Below are 27,908 nucleotides of genomic sequence, written 5' to 3'. Positions count from 1 at the left end.
TTTTGGTTAACAGCCAAACCCTTAACCACTGCGCCACCAGGGCTCCTAGGTGATTCTCACGTATAATAAACTTTGAGAACCACTGCTCTACTAGTGGTTCTCAGAATTGGTCCCTAAACAGCAGTATTAGCATAGCCTGGAAACTTGTTAGAAATGGAAATTCTCAGCAGGGGTTCAAACCTGAAGTGACCAGGTCAAAGTCCTGGTTTTCTCTCTCAACAACAGGGTGAAATAGGAATTACTAGTATTATTCATACTTGACAGATGAAAAAAAAATGAAGCACAGAGAGTGATTTGCCCAAAATTACACTGCTAATAAGTGGTAGAATCACGATTTCATTCCAGCCATCTGAAGTTTGTTTAAACTCTTAACCAATTCACTAAAACAGAAAAACAAACCCAGGGCCATTGAGTCGATTCCAACTCATGGTGACTCCATGTGTGCAGAGAGAAACTGCTCCATAGGGACTTCTTGGCCGTAATTGTTCCGGAAGCTCATCACCAGGCCTTTCTTCTACAGCACTACTGGGTGGGTCCAAACCACCAACTTTTCAGTTAGTATCTAAGTGCAAACTAGTTTGCACCACCCAGGGTCCTCTGCTACTTCACTAGACTGCTCTTATTAAGCATAAGCAAGGTAAAATGACATGCAGATACTGAAGAAAAGAAAGAAAAACCCAGGCTGGAAGAAAACATACAAGGAAAAGAAGCTGTGCAATATATATAATTTGGATTTTGTTCTTGGTTCATAAGAGATAATCCCTAAAAAACAACAACAGAAACAAAACCTTGGAATTTAAATGTTTTCAACAAGGACTCCAGACCACACCTAACAGGTTAGGTGAGGTGATGAGGTAACTCTGGGGTGAGGGCTGGCCAGGCTCTCAGGTCTGGTAATACCTCATGGTCATCTCCTGATATCAGTACTGGGTTTTGGGTGGGTCAGGGAAGAGGGGCTAGTCAGGCCAGAAAGGCCCCTTGTGATATCAGCGGATTTCAAGGGAGAGGAGCTGGAGTTTGTGTTATGTAATGAGACCCCCAGTAAAAGCACGGAACACAAAAGTTCCATGGGCTTCCTGGTTAATGAAAGATACCCAGTCACATGAGAGGGTAGCATGTCCCTTTTTGGGACATGGAAGTTCTGCATTGGGAACCTCCCAGGCCTTGCCTTATGTGTCTCTTCATTTGTATCTTTCTTTTCCTACAATAAAACCGTAATCATAAGCATAGCAATTTTTGTGAATTCTTTGAGTCCTTTCAGCAAGTTATCGAATCCAAAGGAGATGTGGAGGCCTGCAGCTGGCATCTACCTATTTGGCAACCAGAAGGATAATGACCTCTTACCTTGTGAGATCTCACCTAGCTCCAGGTGGGTATGGGTCAGAGAAAGAAGTGCAGTATGAACAGCTGGTGTCAGAGCTCAACAGAGAAGTAAAAAATGGAGATTTGGATTTATGCTGATTATTTTCCTATAGAAGCAAAATTCATAGAGTATTTTACACTATAGATAAACTCAATAAAACTTAATAAAAACACAAAGTCAATAAAGTAAGACTCCTAGGACTACAGGATAAAAAAGAATGGGTTGAAAAGGAAGATTACAAAGCTAAGGAAATGAACTAAGGACTAAACAATGAAAACACACCATTACAGAACTAATAAACGAGTTAGGCTGAATGTAACATTATTAACAGAAAAAAAGGCTTGAGATAATCATAGTACATGCAAAGCAACTAAATAATCAGTAAAAGATGAAATAAGGATTAACTGGTATCTCTGAAGTACATAACCCAATAAGCAGAATAGAAAAAAGATTCATATATAATTGAATAGAGTCCCCAGGAAATACGTGAAGAATTGAATTTGCATATGAAAGGGCAGGTCAAGTTCTAAGAAAAACTGGCAAAGAATGATAAGCATCAAGGCACAGCTTGGTTGGTATTCAATTGATATATATATGATAAGCTGGACAAAAAATTCTTCACATATTTAGTCAGAAAAAGCAAGCCACCTACAAAGGAAAAAAAAATCTGCTGGCCTCATAGTGCTACACAGCAAGCCCATGTCAAAAAGCAATGCAGGAAATGCTGAAACGGCAAGTGTTTTACATACATACATACACACACACACACATATATATATATATATTTTTTTACCACAATTAAAAATGAACAAACCAACCCTAGAGCTGATGCCCTGAATTCAGACTTTTAGTTCTCTAGAACTGTGAGAAAATAAATTTCTGTTCTTTAAAGCCAAAGTAAAAAAAAACAAAACAAAACAATGCAGCAGCACCTACAAGCTTTGGAGAGACAGAGAAATAGACCAGAGAACAACCAAGCCAAGATGCTGTTCAAGAATAAAGGCATTCTTACATGAACCAGCAACTACATCATCCCGAGACCAGAAGAACTAGATGGTGCCCAGCTACAACCAGTGACTGCCCTGACAGGGAACACAACAGAGAGCCCCTAAGGGAGCAGGAGAGCAGTGGGATACAGACCCCAAATTCTCATAAGACCAGACTTAATGGTCTGACAGAGACTAGAAGGACCCTGGTGGTCATGGCCCCCACACCTTCTTTTGCCCCAGGACAGGAACCATTCCCGAAGTCAACTCTTCAGACATGGATTGGACTGGACAATGGGTTGCAGAGGGATGCTGGTGAGGAGTGAGCTTCTTGGATCAGGTGGACACTTGAGACTATGTTGGCATTTCCTGCCTGGAGGGGAGATGAGAGGTTGGAGAGGGTTAGAAGCTGGTGAAAAGGACACGAAAAGAGAGAGTGGAGGGAGAGGGCAGGCTGTCTCATTAGGGGGAGATTAATTGGGAGTGTGTATCAAGGTGTATATGGGTTTTTGTGTGAGAGACTGACTTGATTTGTAAACTTTCACTTAAAGCACAATAAAAATTATTAAAAAAAAAAAAAAGAATAAAGGCATTCTTAAAAAAGAAGGAATGCAACGAATATACCATGACCTCTTATTAGCTATTCTTGATGCCAAGAAACAAGCAGAGAGGCTGCAATAGAAGTAAAGGTGTTGAGCATAAATCTACACTTAAATATAGAATTAAAACAAATTAACTGAGGGGCTCATGTTACAGAGCCAAACAATGTAACTCAATTAGAAGACGCAGAAAAAGTAAATATTATTTGCCTTTATCTTTCATAGTAGTGAGTCAATTGTTCTGTTTAAAACTGCAACATGGAGTTAAAAAAAAAAACGGTACTGATATCACACAGTTTCTCAATAATTTTGCTAAATCTTATTGGAATTTTTAGAAAATAATACTTTACAATAAAAAATATTTACGTCAACAAATTCTTCAGTTTTGCTTTAACATCTTTCCTTTTTTAATGTGATAGTCAAGTGAATTTAAATCAAATACTTCTCAATAAAAATGTTACTGTTGTTAGGTGTCATCAAGTCATTTCTGGATCGTACAACAGAACGAAACACTGCTCAGTCCTGTGCCATATTCGTAATTGCTGTCAGGTTTGAGCCCATTGTTGCCGCCACGCTGTCAACCCATCTCGTTGAGGGTCTTCCTTTTTTTCTTTGACCTTCTACTTTACCAAGCATGATGTCGTTTTCCAGGGACTGGTCCTTCCTGATAACATGTCCAAAGTACATGAGACAATGCCTCACATCCTTGCTTCTAAGGAACATGCTGGCTGTACTTCTTTCAAGATAGACTTGTTTATTCTTCTGGCACTCCATGGTATACTCAATATTTTTCGCCAACACCATAATTCAAATGCATCAATTCTTCTTAACAAAAAGAAAAAAAAGAATATATAAAGGATAACTAGGCAGAAATCATTTTATCAAATATATTGTACATGCCATTTTTAAATAAAATTTTTTAAATTTTACTTATATTAATAAAAATAGCATGTATAATATATTTGATAAAATGATTCCTGCCTAGTTATCTTTTATATACAATGAACTCCAAAGGAAAAATAGACTTGTACATAAAACGATTCATAAAAAAAGTACAAATGCTCAAATGTATAAAAAGATGCTCAACCTCATTCATACTATGAAATGCAAATTAACATTGACTTAACAATTTTTACTTGTCAAACTGGCAAAGATCAGGAAGTTTGGCCACAGGAAGCACTAATGAGAACATGGGTGAGAGCTGCCACGTACTGCTGGTAGGGGGGTCAACTAGCACAGCCTCCACCAAGGGCAACTTCGCGGTATCCCTCAGAACTAGAAGCGCTACTTTTAGGAACTTAGCCTCCATTTATGCTTGCCCATGTGTATTATTCAAGGTTATTCATTGTAACTTTGTTCATAGTTGCAAACAATTAGAAACAATCAAAATGTCCATCAATTCAATGCAAAACTATAACACTGAAAAAATAAAAATGAATAATTGGAACAATCTCCAGGATGCAGAAAAGCAAGGCACATACTGTATTGCTTTGGGAGGCGAGGAAGAAAACACACACTTCTTTGCCTGTATATGCACAAAAATCTCTGGAAGGATACATAAGAAACTGATAACACTGGTTGTCCCTGAGGAGAGAAACATGTGGGGTGGGTTAGGAAAAGGGAGGCTTTTCACTATATGAGTATATATTTTTAAAAATATAGTTGCTAAGGGCAATAGATAATGGGTTCTCCTACATAGGTCATATAAGATATTTTAAAATTATATTAGCAATTTGAACCTACACTGCCTCAAACAGATTGTAACCTAGAGCAGGGATCAGCAAACTTTGTGTAAGGGGTCTGAGAGTAAATATTTCAGACACGCATGTTACATGGTTTCTGTTGCAACTACTCAACTTTGCCATTGCAGCCATACATAGCATGTAAATGAATGGGTGTGACTGTGTACCAGTAAAATTTTATTTACAAAACCAGGCAGTAAGTGGATTTGGCCTGTGGGCCAGAGTTTGTCAAGCCCTGACCTACAGAAACTAAAACCCTATTTTTCCTCTTCTATATTTAAAATAGGAGTCCCTGGGTGGCCACAAACAATTAAGTACTTAACCACTAGCTGGAAGGGTGGCAGTTTGAACCCACCCAGAGGCCCTTTGGAGGACAGGCCTGTGATCTGCTTCTGAAAGGTCACAGTCTCGAAAACACTACGGAGCAGTTCTACTCCGTATACACGGGGTCTCCACGAGTCGGAATCGACTTGATGACAACAACGTGGCTAAAATAAGTTAGCATTTTTCCCTTCAATATAGAAAAAATGAAACTTACTTAATGACAGAAGTCTCCCCCATTGGTCTTGTTAATTTTTCAACATCATAATGATATTTCAAGCAAGCATTTGTGAATATGCTCCAGCTATATGGATCTTTCCATTCCTTGAACATATTCCCACTTCAGGATCTTTGCAGTTGCTGGAAGAGCACTCCCCAGGTCTTCGCATGCCTGGTTTCCTGTCTTTCAGTACTTACGGGGGTTTTCCCTGACCAGCCTAGCTATCTCCTCTCCCAATCATTCTCAATGACATTACTGGTTTTATTTGGGGTAATAAGTGCTATCTTGAAATGATTTAATTATTTGTTTATTTGTACTCAGTTTGTTTTCCAGTGAGAAGACGAACTTTCTAGGCTTAGGCACTTCCTGTGTCTCCTTCATTACAGCATCCCCAGGGACTAGAAGTCTGTTGGCACACTGTTCTACTGTTTGTTGTTAAAGCCTCATAAGCTCTCACAGGCCCCTGTACACACATAATTCCCCAGAAGCAATGCCAATCAAATAGATTATACCTGTACCCTTTTGATTCATTCTTTCTACAAATATTCATGAAGCCACAACCGATGGCTGCCCTGACAGGGAGCATGGCAGAGAGCCCCTGGCGGAGCAGGAGATCAGTGGGATGCAGACCCCAAATTCTCATAGAAAAACCAGACTTAATGGTCTGACTGAGACTAGAGGAATCCCGGTGGTCATGGTCCCCAGACCTTCTGTTGGCCCAGGACAGGAACCGTTCCCAGAGACAACTCATCAAACATGGAAGGGACTGGACAATGGGTAGGGGAGAGATGCTGATGAAGAGTGAGCTACTTGTATCAGGTGGACACTTGAGGCTGTGCTGGCATCTCCTGTCTGGAGGGGAGACAGGAGTGTAGAGAGGGTTAGAAATTGGCAAAATTGTCACGAAAGGAGAGACTGGAAGGGCTGACTCATTAGGGGGAGAGTAAGTGGGAGCATGGAGTAAGGTGTATATAAGCTTATATGTGACAGACTGACTTGATTTGTAAATGTTCACTCAAAGCTCAATAAAAATTGTTAAAAAAAATATTCATGAAGCATCTACAAATATTCAGGGAGTACTGTTGAATGGTATTGGGATACATTAGTGAACAAAATACAAAGAACCCTGCTCTTCAGGGGACTACATTCCAGCAGGGACAATAAAAACGATATTTAAGAAAAGTATACAGAATGTTAGAAAGTTCTAAGTGCTATAGAAAAACTGAAACTGAAAACTATACAGCAGGGTAAGGAGGGTGGGGTCAAGGTAGGCCTCATTGAGCAGGTGACATTTAAGCAAAGACTTAGAAGGGAGGGAGTTAGCCACTTGGATCCTGGGGGAAGAGCATGTAGGTGATAAAATAGACATGCAACGGCCAGTGCAAAGGCCCTGGAGTGGAAGTGTGCCTGTTTTATATAATAGCAAGAGGCCTGTATTACTGGAGCAAAAAGGTGGGAGAGAGATCAAACAGGTGTCAGAGAAGTAATTGGGGACCAGATCGTGTAGGGCTCTGTAGGACATTCACTGTAACTATTTTAGCTTTTATTCTGAGTGAAATGGAGAGTTTTGAACAGACCAGTACTGCGATCTGGAGGCTTTGTGGAAAACAGACAGTAGGGGAGAGGGCAGAAAAAGGGAAACCGATTAGAAGACTCTTTAAGTGATCCGAGGAGCCCTTTCACTGTGGTTAAGTGCTTGGCTGCTAAGTGAAAGGTCAGCAGTTTGAGTCTACCAGCCGCTCCATGGGAGAAAGATGTGGCAGTCTGCTCCCTAAAGATGACAGCCTTGGAAACCCTCTGGAGCAGTTTTACTGTGTCCTGTAGGGTCGCTATGAGTTAGAATCAACTCAACAGCAATGAGTCTGGGATGGCGTTAAATGATCCAGGCAAAAGATGATGGTTACTTGGACCACAGTGGTAACAGTGGAGATGATAAGAAGTGGTTGGATACCAGCTTCTCTCTCGAAGGTAGAGCTGCCAGGATTTCCTGATGACTTGGGGGTGGGGGAATAAGAGAAAGAGGCAAGCCAAAGGTGACTCCAGGGGCTAGCCTAAGCAAGGAAGAATGCAACTGCCCTCAAGTGAGTGGGGGATGGCAGGGCTGTGGTGATGTAGATTTTGACCAGGGGGAATGGCTCAGTTTCTATGTTAGTTACATTTCAGATGTTTTTTAGACATACATGCAGAGATATTGAGTTATTTGTTTCTGGAATTTAGGATAGGGGTCTGACTTGGAAATACATATCTGTCAGTTGCTGCCTATAAAACAAACAGTAACATATGTGAGGAACATGCTTCTTAGTTCAATTAAGTATATGAGACCAAATGGGCAACACCTGCCCAAAAGCAAAGACAAGAAGGCAGGAAGGGACAAGAAAACTGGACGAATGGGCACAGGGAACCCAGGGTGAAAAGGGAAAGGGGGAGAGAGCTGACACATTGTGGGGATTGCAACCAATGTCATAAAACAATTTGTGTATAAATTTTTGAATGAAAAACTAATTTGTGCTGTAGTCTTTCACCCAAAATACAATTAAAAAAAAAAAACAATTGTTGCAGCAGTACAGACAGGGAACTGCCAGAAATTCAAGCTGGATTCTGAAGAGGATGTGGAATGAGGGGCATCACTGCTGATGTCAGATGGATCTTGGCTGAACGCAGAAAATACCAGAAAGATGCTTCCGTGTTTTATCGACTACCCAAAGGCATTTGACTATGTGGATCATAACAAATTATGGATAACATTGTAGAGTGGGAATTACAGAACACTTCATTGTGCTCATGTGAGACCTGTACATAGACTAAGAGGCAGCTGTTCAAACAGAACAAGGGGACTGCATGGTTTAAAACCAGGAAAGGTATGCATCAGGGTTGTATCCTTTCAACATACTTATTCTATCTGTATGCTAAGCAAATAATTCAAGAAGATGGACTATACGAAGATGAACAGGGCATCAGGATTGGAGGAAGACTCATTAACAACCCGTGATATGCAGATGACACAATATTGTTTGCTGAAAGTGAAGACGACTTGAAGCACTTACTGATAAAGATCAAAGATTACAGCCTTCAGTAAGGATTATACCTTAATGTAAAGAAAACAAAAATCTTCACAACTGGACCAACAATCAACATGGTGATGATAAGGGGAAAAAATATTGAAGCGGTCAAGGATTTCATTTTACTTGGATCCACAATCAACACCCACGGAAGCAGTGGCCAAGGAATCAAATGAAGTATTGCACTGTGCAAATCTGATGAAAAAGACATCTTTAAAATGTTAAAAAGCCAAGATGTCACCTTGAGGACTAAGGTGCCCCTGACTCAAGCCACAGTATTTTCAACTGCTTCATACACGTGCAAAAGCTGGACAATGAATAAGAAAGACAGAAGAATTGATGCATCTGAATCATGGTGTTGGGGTGCAATGAACTGCTCAATATGACCCTTCTAGCCATAGTCTTTTAACTCTCACCAAACGATTGGGTAGGACCATACTAATAAGGTACATAGAACCCTAGTGAGGGGATTGGTCTGTTTTGCCATCCAGCTAGGCTTAAAATGAGCCACCCCAGAGGAAGGAGGGATCTCAACACCACCAAGAGAAGAGCTGGGAGAGGAGCATGTCCTTTGGACCTGGGATCCCTGTGCTGAGAAGCTCCCGGAACCAGGAGACTGAAAGAGGGAGGAGCACTAAACATCAAAGGTGGTAAGAAGTGGTAGCAGAGAAACAATGGCAGCAGAGGCAAGACTGCTGACCCACAGAGCTAGAGCTGAGCGCCTTCAGGCCCAGACTTACTGGCAGAGTGGGATACCTCAGGGTACTTATCGGCAGAGCTAAGAGAGCTCTCTTAACACTCGCGTGAGCAGGGCAGAGGCTGAAGGGCCAGAGAGAGGTATGCCTGCAGGCTAGGCTGAGAAGATGCTGTTCTGATGGAAGAACTACATCCTGACTGCTCCTAAACCTGAGTCATAACCTAATAAACCCCTAAATTGTGAGTATTGTCTATGAGTTCTGCATGGCCACTGCAATGAATTACTGAACTCAGGAGAGAAGAAGAAAGTGCCATGGGAGGGATGGTTGGTGTCAGAATGGGTAAAAATGGCAGAAAGGAGGCATGTCTGACCCCAGCCTCATTGAAATCAGCCTTACACTGTCGATCTTGACACTCCTTCCCCCTTGTGAAGTTAGAGGAGGTCAGATGCCTTACCCATGCCATTTTTACAGGTACTGGCAAAGAATATTGAATATACCATGGGCTGCCAGAAGAACGAACGAATCTGTCTTGGAAAAATTACAGCCAGAGTTCTCAGAAGTGAGGATGGAGAGACTGTGTCTCATCAACTTTGGACATGTTATCAGGAGAGACTAGTCCCTGGTGGGGGACATTATGCTTGGTAAAGTAAAAGGTCAGTGAAAAGGAGGAAGACCCTTAACAAAGTGGATTGTCACAGTGGCCGCAACAATGGGCTAGAACATAGCAACAATTGTGAGGATGATGCAGGATGGGGCAGTATTTTACTCTGTTGTATGTAGGGTCACTATGAGTTGGAACCAACTAGCAACACTACCTAACAACAACAACAATTACAAACCTCTAAGCCCAAAACAAGATAATGGACTAAGGCACCAGAAAAGCGGAGTTTATGCTTGCTATGCTTATTAAAGGGAAGGAAGAGAACAAAAATAAACAAATCCATAATGTAGGACCAATGCAAATATTTCATATCATTTTGACTAAAGCTGTCATGCAACCTGTTTCCACATGAAAAGACAACAATTTAAATAACACTGCAATACTTAAATACCTGATACAAAGCAGCCAGTTCTCTATTCCTTGTTTCAGTTCTAAAAACTTTAAAAGTATGAATGAAGCTGACATGCGCACAGAGCACTAGAAATTGATCTTGATTCAGAGTTACATTTTTTTTTAATCAAGCAATATTTTTTACATTTTATTCACTCAATGGAAAGAAAAGTTGCCATTCATAAAATTATTCCATATGAACCATTTAGGTACTTATTTTAAAAAATAAAACTTAGTAAGAACCTACATTCTTTCAATGATACATTATATATCCCTAAAGCCAGATGTTCTTTGGATTAAAACAAAATGTTTCTAAACCAAATATCTCTAGATTTTTAGCAAGTCTTAAACAATATGCGGAAATCCTGGTGGCGTAGTGGTTAAGTGCTACAGCAGCTAAGCAAAGGGCTGGCAGTTTGAATCTGCCAGGTGCTCCTTGGAAACTCTTTGGGGCAGTTCTATCCTGTCCTGTAGGGTCACTATGAGTCGGCATCGACTCGACGGCACTGGGTTTGGTTTGGATTTGGGCTTAAACAATATGCACAAACCAATTCAACTACAGGACAAAAAATAAAGATTTTTGCATGTCACTTCAAACTGAAGCTTAGTTCCACCAAGAACTTTTAAACATTTATATAAAAACACAGATTTCTTGAATAAAAGTCATCATTAAAGATTTAAGAAGTCTAAAATACGTTTAAAATGCTGCTCCACAGCAATTCTCACAAACTGTTGGTGGAAATACCACAGTTTTCCTATTACCTAAGGAAAACTACCCTATTACCGAAGTAGGTTTATGGTCACATAGCCTATTACTGAACAATTTCACTCTAGGTATACATTTAGAAAGGTTTACAGATATGAACCAAAAGCCTTGTATAAAAACGCTTGCAGGAGCACTATTCATTGTATCTCTAAACTGGAAACAACCAATTGCCAGTGACAGCAGAATGGATAAACTGTGGCATATTAGTACATTAAAATACTAAACAGCAATGCAAATAAACAAACCACCACATGCAGCAACATGGATGAATCTTACAAACATAATGTAGAACAAAGGAAGCTAGACACATCCCAGGCACAACAATGGTCTCTCTTCACCCAGAGCGACAGAGGAAGAAGGAGAGTCAGGAAAAGAAGGAGGAAATAGAATGTGTGGCTAATTGCTTCCATGAACAACTGTCTCCTTTTCCATGAAATCAGAACTAGATGGTGCCTGGCTACCATTATCGAACATTTTGATTGAAGAGTCTATAGAAGAATCTTGATCAAAAGGGAGAAAATGCAGAATAGAATTTCAAATTCTCATGGACTCCAGACTTTCTGGAGCCATGCAGGCTGTGTGAACCCCTGAAACCATCACCCCGAGGTAATCTTTAAACCTTAAACCAAAATTATCCCCTGAACTCTTCTTAAAACCAAAAACATTTCTTAGCTAGTAAGAAATGTCTGCCTTGAGCATCATGCTCTTTTAAGATCTATATGGAATCAAAGTGAAAACAGCAACTCAGAAGATTAGACAGGAACCGTAGGGGGCAGTAAGTTTATGTTACCGGGAGAGGAACAACTCAGAAAAGGAGAATGAGAACGGTTGCGTAACTCAAATGTAATCAATGTCATGGAATTGTACATGTAGAAACTGTTGGACTGGTATATGTTCTGCTGTGTATATTCTCAACAATAATAAAATTAATTAATTTTTTTAAAAAAGAAGCCAGACACAAAAGAATGCATAATACATAATTATGTTCATATAAAGTTCAAACACAGGCAAGACTAATCTATGATGTTAGAAGTCAGGATGGGAGGGAGGAGGGCAACGAACTGAAAGGGTCAAGGAGGCCAGTGAGGCTGGTTTTATTCTCCGTTTCTTGACCTGGATGCTGTTTACATTGGTATATTCACTGGGAAAATTTATGGAGCTGTACACTTGTGATTTGTGTACTTCTCTATCTATTTTAATAAAAAGTTTACTGAAAAAACAGGCTGTTCTAAAATTCAGCAAATAGTTTTTTTTTTATTTTTACTGTTCTATGAAAATTAATTTTCTATCTTAAAAATGGTTATTTTTATTGAAACTGCATTATTTTACATAAAAGGGAAAAGAAAGATTTAAAGAAGTATAGATTCATACTACAGAATAAGAAGTTACCCTTCCATCCACACTGCAGCTCACAATCTCTCCCAATACAGCAACTTACCTGAGTTGCTTTGCATAGCTGAGTTCAATCTCTGTCCTCTCCTTTACAAATTTGATGTATTTCTCAAGAATATCAATTCCCCACTGTGTGTGTTTTTCTAAGTTGTCAAACTGATCCTGTTAAAAAGACAAAGAGAGAGTTTATAGTCTTTCTCTATGACTAAAGCGATTTCAATTTACAATCCTCTCAACAACATATTTCTACGTAGAAAGTAGTACTAATATTTTCCATGGCTGTACTTGGGTGCTTTTTTTGCTGAGCAGTTTTAAATCAACATTACCAAATTTGGTTTGAAAGCTGCTTGTAGTACTGAACTCTGACCCATTAGTTCATCTTCTGTATTCCTACTAGGAACATGGTTTTCGGATATAATTAATGTCCTAGTGCAAAAGAAAATGCCTTTCCCGGATACCAAAAACTGACAGATGAAACATAAACAGGTGAAACAAACTCACACTCTTAGCACCTTGACTGTTATTGCTGGGAAATCATTCAAAGCAGCTGACTGAAATTCAGGGCAGGGAAGTAGGAGGGGGAAGAGTTAAAAATTCCGCTTTCTTCAAACAAGTGGGTAAAATAACTTATGTGGACTTAATTCATTCAAATTAATTGAATTTACATATGTGCCAGGAAATGTGCTCGGAACTGGGAACCAAAATGAACAGAAACCTTCAGAGTACCTTGAGTTTCTCTGTCTGGAAGAATGAGAGGCAAGTATTGCAGTAACAGGGAATGCAAAGACATGGAGCTGTCCAGGAATCAGGTGGATTTGTCCTGCTGGAGCACAAGGAGGTAGTGAGGGCAAGATGCAAGGGGAGGGATGGTGGTGAGTGATGAGACCAGAGACAGCCAAGAGCCAGATCACTTAAGGGCCCAAATGCCAACCCAAGGAGCTTAGACTTTCTGGTAGAGGCATGTGAGCCACTGAAGGACTTGGAAGCAGGGCTTCAAACCGGTTCTTCCCAGTTCAGTCATGGCCAAGGAAGCAAAACCAGAAGAGACCCAATTTTTTAAAATTTGGGTGAACCAGAACAATAACCACAACAGGAAAAATTACAGGTGGAAGCCCTGCTAGAAACCTAATATCCTTCGTAGAAAACAAGGGTAGTGTATGTGTTGCATAGCAACCAAATTCTTGCCCTCAGATTTTGAGCAGAGTCAAAAACAGAGGTACCCAGCTCAAAGATGGTGGTCGACCTTGCCACTTTGAATATGCGTCACTCTCCACAGTCCATTCAGTAATCCGATCTCATGCTCAGCGCTCCTAAAACGACTGACTAGGCCTCTTTTCAGTCTCCCATTCTAGGGCTTCCACAAATAATTTTTCCTGTTCCGGTGATCTTTCTTGATCACCCAAATTGTAAAAACTCAGGTCTATTCCGGTTTCGCTTCATCAGCCATGACTGAACTGGGAAGAACTAGTTGGAAGCCCTGCTTATAAGTGGAGTGGCATGACTGTAGATATGTTTATAATCATGAGGAGATGGAAGTCAGAAGATTGTTCCAATAGTCCAGATGAGAGAAAATGGAGTGTAGAAGGGAAGGATTTTATAGACACTTAACAGTGAGAACCACTTGGTCTTGGTGACTAACTAGATATGGGGGAGAGCAGTGCTGGGGGAATGTGAGGGAAAGAAGATTCTAGGATTTTCTCAGGTTTTGCCTTCCGTGACTAGATGGATGGTCCAGATAAGGAGAAGCAGCAGTCTGGGGTGAAAATTAAATGTAGTTTTGACATGCTGAAAGAGGAACTGACATGTTCAGAAGTGAGTTGGGACCAAAGGTCTATTCAGGGCTCAACGAGGAAGGCCTAGAACTGGAGGGCAGTGAATTGGTGGAACTGAAGCTATCAACAAGGACGAGAATGCCAAAGTCTATTGCAACTCTGCACAGAATTAGTAAAGAGGGCCTGACCCAGGAAGGAGAGGACAGACAAGACTGAGGAAGTGAGCTGGGGAGAGCTTTAGCAGGGCACTGCAGGGAAGAGAATTTCAAGTGAGGCAAGGGTGGAAAGTCTGTTGCATTCTGAGAAGTAACAGTAATAAGTGATGATTGAAAAGACCAGACAAGATTCAACTCCTAGCTCTGGCACTATATGGAGATAGGCCACTGAACATCTCGAAGCTTCAGCCCATTTGCCTATAAAATGCAGATATAATCTCTACCCAGAGGATCATGTAAAATGAGGAAGTGCAAAATCAAATATAAAAATACAAAATTACAATTTAATCTTATCACATGCATGTGCAGTCAAACAGTACACATTCAAGGTCAGCCTCAGCTTGTTTTTTAAACCCAGCAGCCTCAGTTTTGAGTCTATCATTGTGCTTTGATTCTATTTTCCATTCAAAGCAGTGCAAACAGTAAAAGGAGAAAATTTTCCATATAAGCCAAACCTGAGTGGGGTTAGGCAGGTGGTAGAGCCATAAACACTGTTTCTTAAACTTAAGAGAACCTCTTCTGAAGAAAAATAATTTTCTCAACTCCTCCCCCTCAGGTACACAGAAAACAATTTGAGAAATATTTAGTTTAAGAAACTAAGGTCTTATTTTACTAGAATATTTTTTGAATTGAAAATCATTACTGTAAAATCTTTGCCTTTAAAACTAACAATTTTAAGTATTATGAAAACAAAAGACAAAAATTTTAAGTTCTCATTGATTCTTGGTCCTTCAAAATACGTATTCTACACAACCCCTTGACTCCATTTCAAGAATTATTGGTCAGGAAGGCTATTTATGCTATCGATAAAGAAAAGAGGAAACCCTGGTGGTGTAGTGGTTAAGAGTTCAGCTGCTAACGAAGAGGTTAGCAGTTCGAATCCACCAGGCGCTCCTTGGAAACCCTATCGGGCACTTCTACTCTGTCCTATAAGGTCACTGTGAGTCAGAATCGACTCAACGGCAACGGATTTAGTTTGCTTTTGTTTTATGAAGAAAAGAGTTGTGAAGCAAACTAGCAGTGTCAACAAGACTGTTGCTGTTATTAGCTACTGTAGAGTTGGTTTCTGACTTATGACAACTCCGCGTATAACAGGACGACATGCTACCCAGTCCTGCACCGCCCCCACGGTCGACTGGTTGTGATCCACGGGTTTTCACATGCTACCCAGTCCTGCACCATCCCCACGGCCGACTGGTTGTGATCCACGGGTTTTCACATGCTACCCAGTCCTGCACCATCCCCACGATCAACTGGTTGTGATCCACGGGTTTTCACATGCTACCCAGTCCTGCACCACCCCACGGTCGACTGGTTGTGACCCACGGGTTTTCACATGCTACCCAGGCCTGCACCATCCCCACGGTCGACTGGTTGTGATCCACGGGTTTCTGGTTGTGATCCACGGGTTTTCACATGCTACCCAGGCCTGCACCATCCCCACGGTCGACTGGTTGTGATCCACGGGTTTTCACATGCTACCCAGTCCTGCACCACCCCACGGTCGACTGGTTGTGACCCACGGGTTTTCACATGCTACCCAGTCCTGCACCGCCCCCACGGTCGACTGGTTGTGATCCACGGGTTTTCACATGCTACCCAGTCCTGCACCATCCCCACGGCCAACTGGTTGTGATCCACGGGTTTTCACATGCTACCCAGGCCTGCACCAACCCCACGGCCGACTGGTTGTGACCCACGGGTTTTCACATGCTACCCAGTCCTGCACTACCCCACGGTCGACTGGTTGTGACCCACGGGTTTTCACATGCTACCCAGTCCTGCACCACCCCACGGTCGACTGGTTGTGATCCACGGGTTTTCATATGCTACCCAGTCCTGCACCATCCCCATGATCGACTGGTTGTGATCCACGGGTTTTCACATGCTACCCAGTCCTGCACCATCCCCACGGCCGACTGGTTGTGATCCACGGGTTTTCACATGCTACCCAGTCCTGCACCACCCCACGGTCGACTGGTTGTGACCCACGGGTTTTCACATGCTACCCAGGCCTGCACCATCCCCACGGCCGACTGGTTGTGACCCACGGGTTTTCACTTGCTGACCTGCAGGAGTAGATCACCAGACCTTCCTTCCTAGCCCATCTCAGTGTGGAAACCCCACTGAAACTTGTTCAGGGTCACAGCAACACAACAGCCTCCAATGACAAAAGGGTAGCGACTGTCCATGAGGTATACTGACTGACAATGGAACCCAGATCTCCCGCCCGGAAAGTGAGAATTCCACCACTGAACAACCAGCGACCTCTAAACAAGACTGTGTCTCTTTAAACTATTTGAGAAAAAAATATACAAACAATTGATGTAATGATTACAAACCGTTCTTACCTCTATAGAGCAAGGCTTCGCTAAAGCCCTCTGCTAGCCGGTAAGCCTTTGTTGATAAGCTTCATAGCAATTGTATTTATTTAAACACTCCTTTCCACACATCTCCCTCCATTTGAGAGCCCCTTCTCTATATAAACTGCCATCGTCTCCAAATAAACAAGTAACTTCCATTCCCAGGCCAAGTCAGGCACTGAGGAAAACTCGCTAAGAGCATACATATGCTCTTAGGATTTCACTCTTGTCCTACGTATTTTTCTCTGACATATTTGTTTGTAATTCGTTTAGTCCTAATGTATACAGTATAAGAGGGCAGTGGCGGTTCAGGGGTAGAATTCTTGTCTTCCACGCAGGAGACCTGAGTTCAAGCTCTAGTCAAGGCACCTCACGCCCAGTGAGCACCCACCTGTCTGTGGAGGCTTCTATGTTGCTGTGATTCTGAACAGGTTTCAGTGGAGCTTCCAGACTCAGGCAGCCGAGGAAGAAAGCCTGGCAATCTACTTCTGAACACCAGGTGATGAAAACTCTATGGATCACAATGGTCCAATCCCACTGTGCATGGGGTCACCGTGAGTCAGGGGCCGACTCGACAGCAGCTAACAACAACATACAATATAAAGCAACAGCTTTTGATACCACAAGCTTTTTTAAAAATCTGCCTTTGAATTGACTCCACCTTAAAAATCCTGGCTTCAAACCAATAATATGTTTTCAATAAAGTTCTGTTTTGAAGAATATTCTGCAAGCTATAATAAAGCACTTACTCAAACCTCCCCCCCCAAAAAAAAACCCAAACCCGTTGCCGTCGAGTCGATTCCGACTCATAGCGACCCTGTAGGACAGAGAAGAACTGCCCCACAGAGTTTCCAAGGAGCGCCTGGTGGATTTGAACTGCCAACCTTTAGGTTAGCAGCCGTAGCACTTAACCACTACACCACCAGCATTTCCCTTACTCAAACAACAAGGCCTAAATAAGAAGATTTTAACAAAATTCTTCCTCAGTAACAAATAAATTCGTGCTTAGGTGTGTGTTGATGAATATAGCATAATTTAATGTAATATTAAAACACCTCTGATGATGCCACACTCTCCTGCTGCAATCACATGAATCACTTCAGCATGGACTTTTCTGACAGCGGGGAAAAGAAAATCCAAAACAGATGAAAAACTAATCAACCCACTTACATTCTTGACTAAAATGTGGAAAACTTAATGGAAAAAAACTCCTAATCTTAAAAAGACTCCTTTGTGAGCAAACAATATAAATGGTCCTTTAAAAAAAATAGCCTTTGCTACTTTGGGGATGATGCCATTATAAAAAACGCATTCCTTCCTGTTTGACGCTACATGACAGCAGTTCTCAAGACCCTTTTACCCTCTTCGAAATTATTGAAGACCCTCAAAGAGCTGTTTAGGTAATATCTATCAATATTTGCCTTCCCAGAAATTAAAACTGAGAAATTTTAAAATATATTTATTAATTCATTTAAAAAGATGATAAATCCTATACACGTTAATGTATATCACATTTTTTTTAACTTTATTTAAAATTTTTTTTTTTTTTTGCAAATCTTCTTGACGTCTGGCTTAATAAAAGACAGCTGGATTCTCATAGATGTTTCTGCACTCACTCTGTTATATTCCACTATTTTAGTTAAAATACAGGAAAAAAATAAAACTTCGTGCAGACATGTGTAGAAAAGGGAGGAGTGTTTCAATAGTCTTTTCAGTTAATTGTGGATACTCTCCTTTGATACCACACCAAAACCAGTCAAACAATTTCCTAAAGGTTAGTTGCACTGTGAAATCTGAAACCGTAGCAATGAACTTTTTGTACTCGGTTACACTAAAATTTACTGGTCCATCTTGGACTCTGAATGGAACTTTTACTTGTGCATAATTGTGTACCATCATACATTGCTCATTTAGGAAATATTTCACTGGTTTATGCAGATCTTACAAATGTTGTCACCTTCATTATAAAATATCAAAAATCACATTTGTTTATATCATTAGCTATCTCATCAGAAAAGTCTCTAAATATTTGGAAACTGTCAAGTTCACAGTGGTGACCTTTTTTCAAAATCTAATTTTCACTTAAAACCTAGAATTGTATCTTTGGTAACAAACATTGTCAGTTGTTCCCTTGAAATGATAGGCTCACTTCATTTAAGAAAATGTCTGCCAAATAGCCAACGGTTTGTCTGTCAGTCATTCTTTGAAGTAAAATTGGTAGCCCATGAAAAAGCACCTAGTTCCGTTCACAACTCAAACAATCACACAAGTGTTCTGGGCATTTATTAAAGTGCTTTATGCGTATCTCCCATTTTATCATACATTCTATTAGAACACATATTCAAATGTCAAGATTTAATGATATTAATGATCTTTACTGTTTCATCCAGGACATTTTTAAATAAAACTGAGTTTTTTTGGTTTTTTGGAAAGCTAGTGAGTGGTGGTAAAGAATACAGCAACTAACAGTACAGTTTGGAGCCACCGCCTTGATTCAGGCCCAGGCACCAGCAGTTTTACCTACCATTGCTTTCGCACCGTCAGAGCAAATACCGACGCGGTGAAAAAGACAATGTCTTAGTATCGTGATGAAAATTATTTTGACCTTACAAACCCCCTGAAAGGGTTTCAGGAACCTCCAAAGGTCTGAGAACCACTACCATATGACAGATACACTAAAATGTCTATCTGAAAACTGCTTATTTCCAAAGATTAAAGAAGTTAGGTAATGTATGAGCTAATGGGAAATAAGATTAATTTTTAAGCCTATAAAAAAAAAAAATTTTTTTATATCTCCAAAATTGCCCAGAGGACTGCAAATGGATGTTTCCAAGTCACTGGTTACAACCTGATGGGTCCCTTTCGAGAACTTCCCTAAGGCCCTCTTCTGACCTTATACAACTCCTTGAATTCAAACCAACCAAAGGTTCACGCCAGGACCTTTCAGCTATGAGGCTGAGTAGCCTGAAAAGACACATGAGGACAGTGCAACTGAATTAATGTACAATTGCTATATTTTACAATTATTTTCAGGTTTGGTGTTATGTACTATACTGTGATTAAATTAAGCTTCTTTATACATTGGAGATTAAACCAGAATAAGTATAAACTATGGTATTTGTTTGGGCCATTATAGCTTCAGATTTCCTATAGATTCATGTTCAGTAAAAAACAAGTTTTACCTTCACATGCCTATAAAATAAACCTGTCAATCGGTTAAGACTATCCTCTGTAGGTCAGTATATAATGATAATCTTAGTTATTAAGGAAGTTTTCTGAAATCCAATTTTTTTTTCAAATTATGCAAAAGAGCTGACACAGAAACTACATTCAGGAAGGCATGTCCTTTCAGGATGAGTAGAACCCAAGTCAAGGAGCCCTGGTGGTACACTGTTTAAGCACTCAGCTGCTAACCAAAAGGTTGGTGGTTTGAACCCACCCGCTGCTCTGTGTGAGAAAGATGTGGCCGTCTACTTCTGTAAAGATTTCAGCCTTAGAAACTATATGGGGCAGTTCAACTATGAGTAGAACTATGAATCAGAATCAACTCAACGGCAATGGGTTTGGTTTTTTGGGTTAGAACTCACATCATCCACAAGGAAGTTCATCTACAAAGTAGATACTTTCAACTTTTAATACAATGGTTCCTGTAATCGCAAAGTGTAAGAAAACAACATTATTTAAAATCCCTGGAATTAGCCAATCCAGCATATAACTAAATTGCTTAAATTATCTCTGTGTAAATGGCTCAGACTCAAGGCAAAAGGATTCTGAGGCCAGTCCCTCTCCAGGAACAAATCCTTCCCAACCCAGCAAGGTTTTCTCTCAATGAAAGGAAGTATCCTTTCCGTATTACCAGATCCATTTCCGTCTGCGCTGTCTAAACTGTTATTTTAGGACACTCTAAGCTTTGATAAATGAACTTTCCTAAAAACTTGAGCACTTTGAGAAACAGACATTAAATGGCTCTATTTAAACAGAATCCCCTGGGATAATACTATTGGTATTAAAAAAAAAAAGGTATTAGCTTCCTCTTATCTTTGGAAGAAAAGTATCAGAAGGTATAGATTTACCTAAAGGGTAACTGCAACAAAGCCTCCATTTTAAAAAATCAAATTTGGTTCTGAATATTAAAATAGCTGTATATAAAGAAACAAATAAAGTTTCATAAAACTTTATAGACAAAAATGTATCATCACTAATACCACCTGAAACTGTATTTCTCAAGCTTTTAAGAAAGACTTCAATTAATTTCCGTTGGCAAATTAAGATTTATTTTCATATATTAACTGCAGAAATACTCAAATATAATTTTTCAACATAAAAAGTTCAAACCTTGAGGTGATGAAAAAAGCATTACCCAAGATGACACCATTGACAAAAGAGAAAATACATTTGTTTACTACACAAAGAACAGATAAAATATAAACAGCAGAATTAGAGGATTTATTGCAAAGAGCATGATACAAGTAGACGCAAATTTCATCAATCACATATTTATCTGTTGTCTCTGGAAACCCAGTCTTTGAATTAGGGTGGTGTGCTCCTTAGGTTGAAAATACCTACTAAAGTAGGAACCTGTGATGTAATCGGCAAAATAGGAGCTCCAATAACACAGTTAGGAGCTCGGCTGCTAACCAAAAGGTCAGCAGTTCATATCCACCAGGTGCTCCTTGGAAACCCTGTGAGGCAGTTCTACTCTGTCCTATAGGGTCACTATGAGTCGGAACTGACTCGATGGCACCTAACAACAACAATGGTTGGACAGTGAGGTTAACACCACAGATTTTCATTATAAAGAGAAGGCACGCAAATGAAAAGTTTTACAGAATTCAGAATTTCTACAACTTGTCATATAGCAGGTACAAACTTAGGCTCATTTGCTGTGACTGGCCACAAGTCTGTTACTATTCTGAAAATGAAAGTACAAATGAATTATTTTACATTCATGAGTCTTCCTAGCAATTGCATTCTAAACACAAGAGGGAAGAATGTAAGCGAATACAAGATAAAAATACATGTACAGGTTAAAAAAACCAAAAAACCACCTTTCACTGAAGTTTAAGAGGCATATATGGATAAAGGTAGTAATATAAAGAATGTGAAAAGTCATACAGAATATGAAAGCAACATTTGGTATGCTTTCATAACAATAATTATATTGTGTAAAAGGGCAGTAAGGAGGCTGGTGTTGGATATACAACAAACTGGATGGCACTGAAAGAAAACTCAGGGCTAATGAACGCAAGGATGCCCAAACTAAATGCATCCTGAAATGAAAAGGGGAAAAAAAATCACTTGTAGAAAAAGCACCAGAACTTTGCCCATGCTGGAATCTGGGCGGATAAGACTTGGAGGGGCTATTGCTATGGAAGGCATTCCTTTAAGAGGCAGCAATAAACTTCTGACCTATTTCAATGTTCTTAGAACACCTTAGTCATTTTCAGTTCCCTTCTGTTCCTTTGGATACAGTAAAAGCAACAAACAAATAAAACATCTGTAACTGCCCCAAACAAGCTAAGTAAAAGACATTGTAAAGAATAAGGTTTTCAAGTAAGAAAGCATGTTACAAAATGCTTACTTTTTTAAGTTAGTTAATTTAAAAATAATATTTAAAAAAATGCTCCTCCGGATAGGCAAGAAAATGGGAGAAATGTATGAAGGATGATGAACCTATAAAAGTAGGCTTAGAAAGACAGGTCTAACTTGTAATTGTGGTGGGCTGGATTAGTTCTAATGAAAGATAGAAACTTGTCACAGAAAGCAAAATCTTGCTCTTTATAATAAAAAACATTCTATGTCTCTTGTGACAGAACTCAAGGAAGGCTTTGTCAAATCATGATTATAAGATGCATGTCTGTAAAACAAACGTTCAGTATCATGTGTCTGACTTCACCTGGAAATGGAAGTTACTTGTTCATTTCCTGGCTTCTAAGCATCAACTTGGACAATGAAGGCTGTCTAAATATAAATTGGTCTCTTTCCTGAGTCTGCTCAATCAGCAGATGCAAAGATTTAGCCTCCTTCCCCTCCTCCCACTATCCTGCATTTCCTTAAGCCCTGGAGATCTGTGCCTCTCAAACATCCTACACTACTATCCACAGGTGATCCTCTCCCCAAGACACAAGTTCAAGACTCACTCAATGGAGGAAGAAGAGGAGATAGAGAAAAAGAGAAACCACACTTTAAATACCAGGAAGAACTATGAAGACAATCCAAAGACTAAAGAAGAACGAAGTACAGTCCTGACTTATTTCTAAATATTTACACATCGGGGGACAGTGCAAAATATTACAAAATATCAAATATTTTTAAAGGCTCTGGCACCTGAAACTCAGTGAACACCAATAAAAAAGATTTCCCACCAAAAATCTTATTAACTCATTTCCAATTTTAAGTAAAGAAGATCATGCAAACACATGGATGACATCCTTTTCTAAGAGAAGGGATCCTAACTTTACTGCCACAATTGCGATCTGACCCAAAGGACCAAACAGGCTAGACTAGGCCAATGAAAAACACTCTGGGAATGAGTGCTGGAGCTAAAAGGTGAAAATTGCTGAGAGGTAATTTTTGTCCACATGCATGCCAAATTAGGAAAAATACTAGTCTGTAGAGATGACGAATAAAGCAGAGATGCAAGACAACACTACACTGGGTACTCAAAGTGCGTGTAGCCGCGAGTTTTCCAGTAGTCGATTAAAGTCCTTTCTAAGACTGGCTTGTTCTTCCAGCCCCTAGAAGTGTAAGATATCACTGGGAACATGCACTCTTGGCTGCCAATCCAGCAGCTATCCACCATCCCAACATTTCTTCCTTTTGGCAGAGCACCTCTCCTATGACGAGATCATTTTCCTGGTCTCCCCTGCGGCTAGGATGGACATGTGGCATCACCATGGTTAACCAGATACAAGTTTAAAACAGAAGAGATGTAGGGAATGTTTTACTGGGTGGCTACCAAGAAAGGTTTTCTTTCCTAATAATCTCTTCCCTTCTTTACCTGACATGGTCATAGCTTCCTGTAATGCCCGGCACTGCTGCAACAATCTTGAAACAACCTTGCAACTGTGAGGAGGAAGCATCACTGATATGCTGAGAATGGCTCCATGATGATGCTATCACTTAACTGTGACACCAACTCTGGAATCTCCCCAGGGCTTCTAACCAGTTCCTTCCGGTTTATACCCCTACTGAGAATTTGTATTTCTAGCAAGTTTCTAGCTAGCTGCTGGTTAGGGACCAATTCTGAGGACCAGTGGTAGAGCAGCAGTTCTCAAATTGTATCATACATAAGCATCACCCAAGGATCTTGTTAAAATGTAGATCTTGATTCAGTATATCTGGGGTGGAAATGCAAATTATCAGCAGAGGTTCAAACTGGAATGAACAGGTTAGAAGCCCTGAACCTCCCTTCCTCTGAACACCTTGTAATGTGAGATAATAAGTGTCCCTATTGCCTTATGATGGCATAGCGGTTAACAGCTACGACTGCTAACCAAAAGGTCGGCAGTGTGAATCCATCAGGCACTCCTTGGAAACCTTATGGGGCAGGGGCAGTTCTGCTCTGTCCTATAGGGTCGTTATGAGTCGGAATCGACTTGACAGCAGTGGGTTTGTTTTGTTTTGTTTTTTGGTTTTTATTGCCTTATGGGGCTCTGGTGGCACAGTGGTTAAGCATTTGGCTGCTAACCAAAAGGCTGGCAGCTCAAATCTACCAGCCACTTCTTGGAAACCCTATAGGGCAGTTCTACTCTGTCGTATAAAGTCATTATGAATTGGAATCTACTTGACACCAATGGATTTTTGGTTTTACTACCCTTATGGTTTAAGTCACTTTTCTTTGGGTCTTTTGTTACTTGCAGCCTAAAACATCCCAATCCTATGCTCCTGTCTCTCCAATAAATTGCAATAATTCAACCACTTCTTCCGGGGCCCATCTATGGAAAATAGTGCCTAGGGAAATTAGTTTTAAATTGCTGAATGATCTTTCATAGCTGGCGATGGAAACTTCAATGGCCAATAGGAACTGCTTGCTAGTGCGCCTCCTCAAGCGGCACCCAGGGCACATGCCCTACCTGCCATAGCACAGTTATACCTCTGTACTTCTTATTGAGAGCTGTAAAATGGTGGGAATAGTAATAGTAGTAGTACCATCAGAACCTGTCTAACTTCAGGGGGAATAATGACCAGGATCAGCCCAAAGCTGATTCTCATGAGGTGGAGGTCAGACATACCTTCACCATCCAACCTTTTTACTAATTCTGACACCAGCTGTCCTTTCCACAGCACTCTCTACTGCTCTTCTGGGTTTGATAATCCATTGCAGTGGCCACACAGAATTCACAGGCCATATTTACAGTTAAGTGATCTATTAAGGAAGCAACAGGGTACAACTCAGGATCAGGAAGCAGGCAGGCAAAGTCTCCCTTCTTCAGTGCAGGGCAGCTCCCTCAGCTCCTCTCAGCTTTGCAGGCATCCTCTTGGCCCTGAGGACAGGCTTCTCTTGGCCCCCTGAGGACAGGCTCCTCTTAGCCCTGCCACCTGTCATCACTGACTCTGCCACAGGGCCCCTTCCAGGCCTAATGCTGCCAGCTCTGCTGCTGGGCCCTTCTGAGCTTTTCATTGTCTTCCTTATTACAGCCCTTGACCTGTGTTACAGCTCTTTTAGGTTTCTTGCCTCCTTTCTCTCTCTGCTGCTTCTCTCTTCTTTGTGCTTCTTCCTGCTGCTTCCCTTCCAGCTTCTTTCTGTCTCTAAACACCTTTGTGAGGTTGGCTGTTTTATATACACAACTCATTATCAATTTCAAGTCATGGCCCCTTCCAGTAGGAGGCCACAAACTGATCAATCCTCAGTAGGCCTCACACACTTCATTTGTATAGCAGGCTAAAGTCACCTCATTTGCACAGTCTATTTACCAATCTCTGCAAGATGCATACCAATCACCAGGCAGGCTGCTGCCCAGGACCAGACAAAACAAATCAAACTATCAAGTTGTTTACAGTTTACCCAGGAAATGTCAATCAGCCTTGACCAAAGTAACAAATCCTCTGGGGTAGAAAACCAAAGCAAAAGTAACTCCTCCGGGCTTAGGGGTAAAATCTCCCAAGCTGTTTTTTCCAAAGAACCAAGGCACATAAAGGAATTTATTGCACCACAAGAGCTGAGCATAAGCCAGGCTCTGTGGTTGGCACTAGAATTATAGTGGAGAATGGTGGAGTTTTAAAGGGGGTTAAAATAAAAGTGCAGTCAAACCAAACTTGCTGCCATTGAGTCGATTCTGACTTATAGCAACCCTGTAGGACACAGCAGATTGCCCTGTAGGATTTCCAAGGAATGGCTGGTAGATTCAAACTGCCAACCTTTTGGTTAACAGCCTGAGCTTTTAACAACTTTGCCACCAGGGCTCCAAAAGGACAATAAGAGCATGTAATTGTTGGACGTACCTTAGATACGGAATCAGGGAAAACCTTTCAGAAGAAGTGATTTTAAGCTGAGACGAGAAGGATAAGTAAAATCAGCCAGGCAAAGCAGAGAGAAGACAGAAGGTGGGAAACGGGGAAACATCTCAGGTGGAGAGAAAAGAATGTGTAATGGTCTAAGCAAGAGAAGAACATGGAAAACTGAAGGAAATAAAAGATATTCTGTGGGCCTGGAACTTCAGGATAAATGGGAAAGGGTAACGTGATGGGGACACAGGCAGGGGCCAGACCAGGCAGGATCTTAGCAACCATAGTCAGAATTTTGTAGGACAATTTTCTTTTTCAGAATTGGTGATGAGTGTTCACCAACCAATACAATTCCTTTTTCTCTCCAAGACTTTTTTGTGACTTATGGTCTGTGTTTTAAAATTATTTAGTGACATTAAGGGATATAATCCATAGTTCTGGAAAGGAATTTTTACTATACAAAGACCACTCTTCCATTAAAGAAGAAAAGCCTAATTTCTGAGAAAAAAAACAAACTTTACTGACCAACATTTTCTTCTCCTTCAGCCAATAATTCAGACCCACGTGAAGTTTTAAAATTCCATTTTCCTGAACATTCCTAAGTAGGAGAGTGTAACATAAGAGCTTTGGACTTGAGGAGCCTTGACACCTGGGTTTAAATTCTGACTCTAATAGTTCTAAGTCGTGTTACTTTGGGTAAGATCCTTTCTCTCTTAAGTCTAAGTTTCCTCATCTGTAAAATAGGAAGACAGCCTCTCTACCTCGTATACCAAAAAACCAAACCAAACCTATTGCCATTAAGTCGATTCCAACTCATAGTGACCCTATAGGACAGAGAAGAACTGCCCTGTAGGGTTTCTAAAGTGCGCCTGGATTTGAACTGACAGCCTTTTGGTTAACCACTATGCTACAAGGGTTTCCCCACCTCATACGGGTTCTTCAAAAAACTCAAAGGTTGGGGACCATGGTTTCAGGGGACATCTAAGTCAATTGGCGCAATAAAATCTGTTAAGAAAACATACTGCATCCCACCTTGGAGAGAGGCATCTGGGGTCTTAAATGCTAGAAAGCGGCCATCTAAGATGTATCAATTGGTGTCAACCCACCTGGATCAAAACAGAATGAAGAACACCAAGGACACAAGGTAATTACAAGCCCAAGAGACAGAAAGGGCCACATAAACCAGAGACTACATCAGCCTGAGACCAGAAGAGCTAGATAATGCCTGGCTACAACCGAAGACTCCCCTGACAGGGAACACAACACAGAACCCCTGAGGGAGCAGGAGAGCAGTGGGATGCAGACCCCAAATTCTCGTAAAAAAACCGGATTAATGGTCTGACTGAGACTAGAAGGACCCTGGTGCTCATGGCCCCTAGACCTTCTGTTGGCCCAGGACAGGAACCACTCCCAAAGCCAACTCTTCAGACAGGGATTGGACAGGACAATGGGTTGGAAAGGGATGCTAGTGAGGACTGAGCTTCTTGGATCGAGTGGACAATTGAGATGGGCACTTGAGACTATGTTGGCATCTCCTCCCTGGAGGGGATATAAGAGGGTAGAGGGGGTTAGAAGCTGGTGAAATGGGCATGAAAGGAGAGAGTAGAGGGAGGGAGTGAGTTGTCTCCTTAGGGGGAGAGCAACTGGGAGTATGCAGCAAAGTGTATATAAGTTTTTGTGTGAGGGACTGACTTGATTTGTAAACTTTCACTTAAGGCACAATAAAAATTTAAAAAATACATACTGAGAAAAAAATCAAAGGACATAACATCTATAAGCATGATAAATGTAAGATTTGTTATTTCGGCTGTGTTATGGATTGAATTGTGTTCCCCAAAAACATGTGTCAACTAGACTAGGCCATGATTCTCAGTATCGTGTGGTTGTCCCCATTTTGTGATCTGATGTGATTAG

The 27,908-nt window shown here is 40.8% G+C and overlaps 1 protein-coding gene across 5 annotated transcripts in view; it reads right to left on the bottom strand.

The window, feature by feature from the left end:
- FNBP1 (formin binding protein 1) overlaps positions 1 to 27,908 on the bottom strand; it is a 149,337-nt gene that overhangs the window by 83,659 nt on the left and 37,770 nt on the right. For all 5 annotated transcript variants that reach the window (XM_023544839.2, XM_064291333.1, XM_064291330.1 and 2 more), the window contains exon 2: positions 12,244 to 12,359. In XM_023544839.2, coding sequence (XP_023400607.2) covers positions 12,244 to 12,359 — 116 coding nt within the window. The remainder of the gene's footprint in view (positions 1 to 12,243; positions 12,360 to 27,908) is intronic.

This window comes from Loxodonta africana, chromosome 9 (assembly GCF_030014295.1).
Source record: "Loxodonta africana isolate mLoxAfr1 chromosome 9, mLoxAfr1.hap2, whole genome shotgun sequence".
NCBI classification, from domain to species: domain Eukaryota; kingdom Metazoa; phylum Chordata; class Mammalia; order Proboscidea; family Elephantidae; genus Loxodonta; species Loxodonta africana.
Note: the sequence above shows the minus strand (reverse complement) of the source record. Positions and strands in the feature narration are given on the sequence as shown.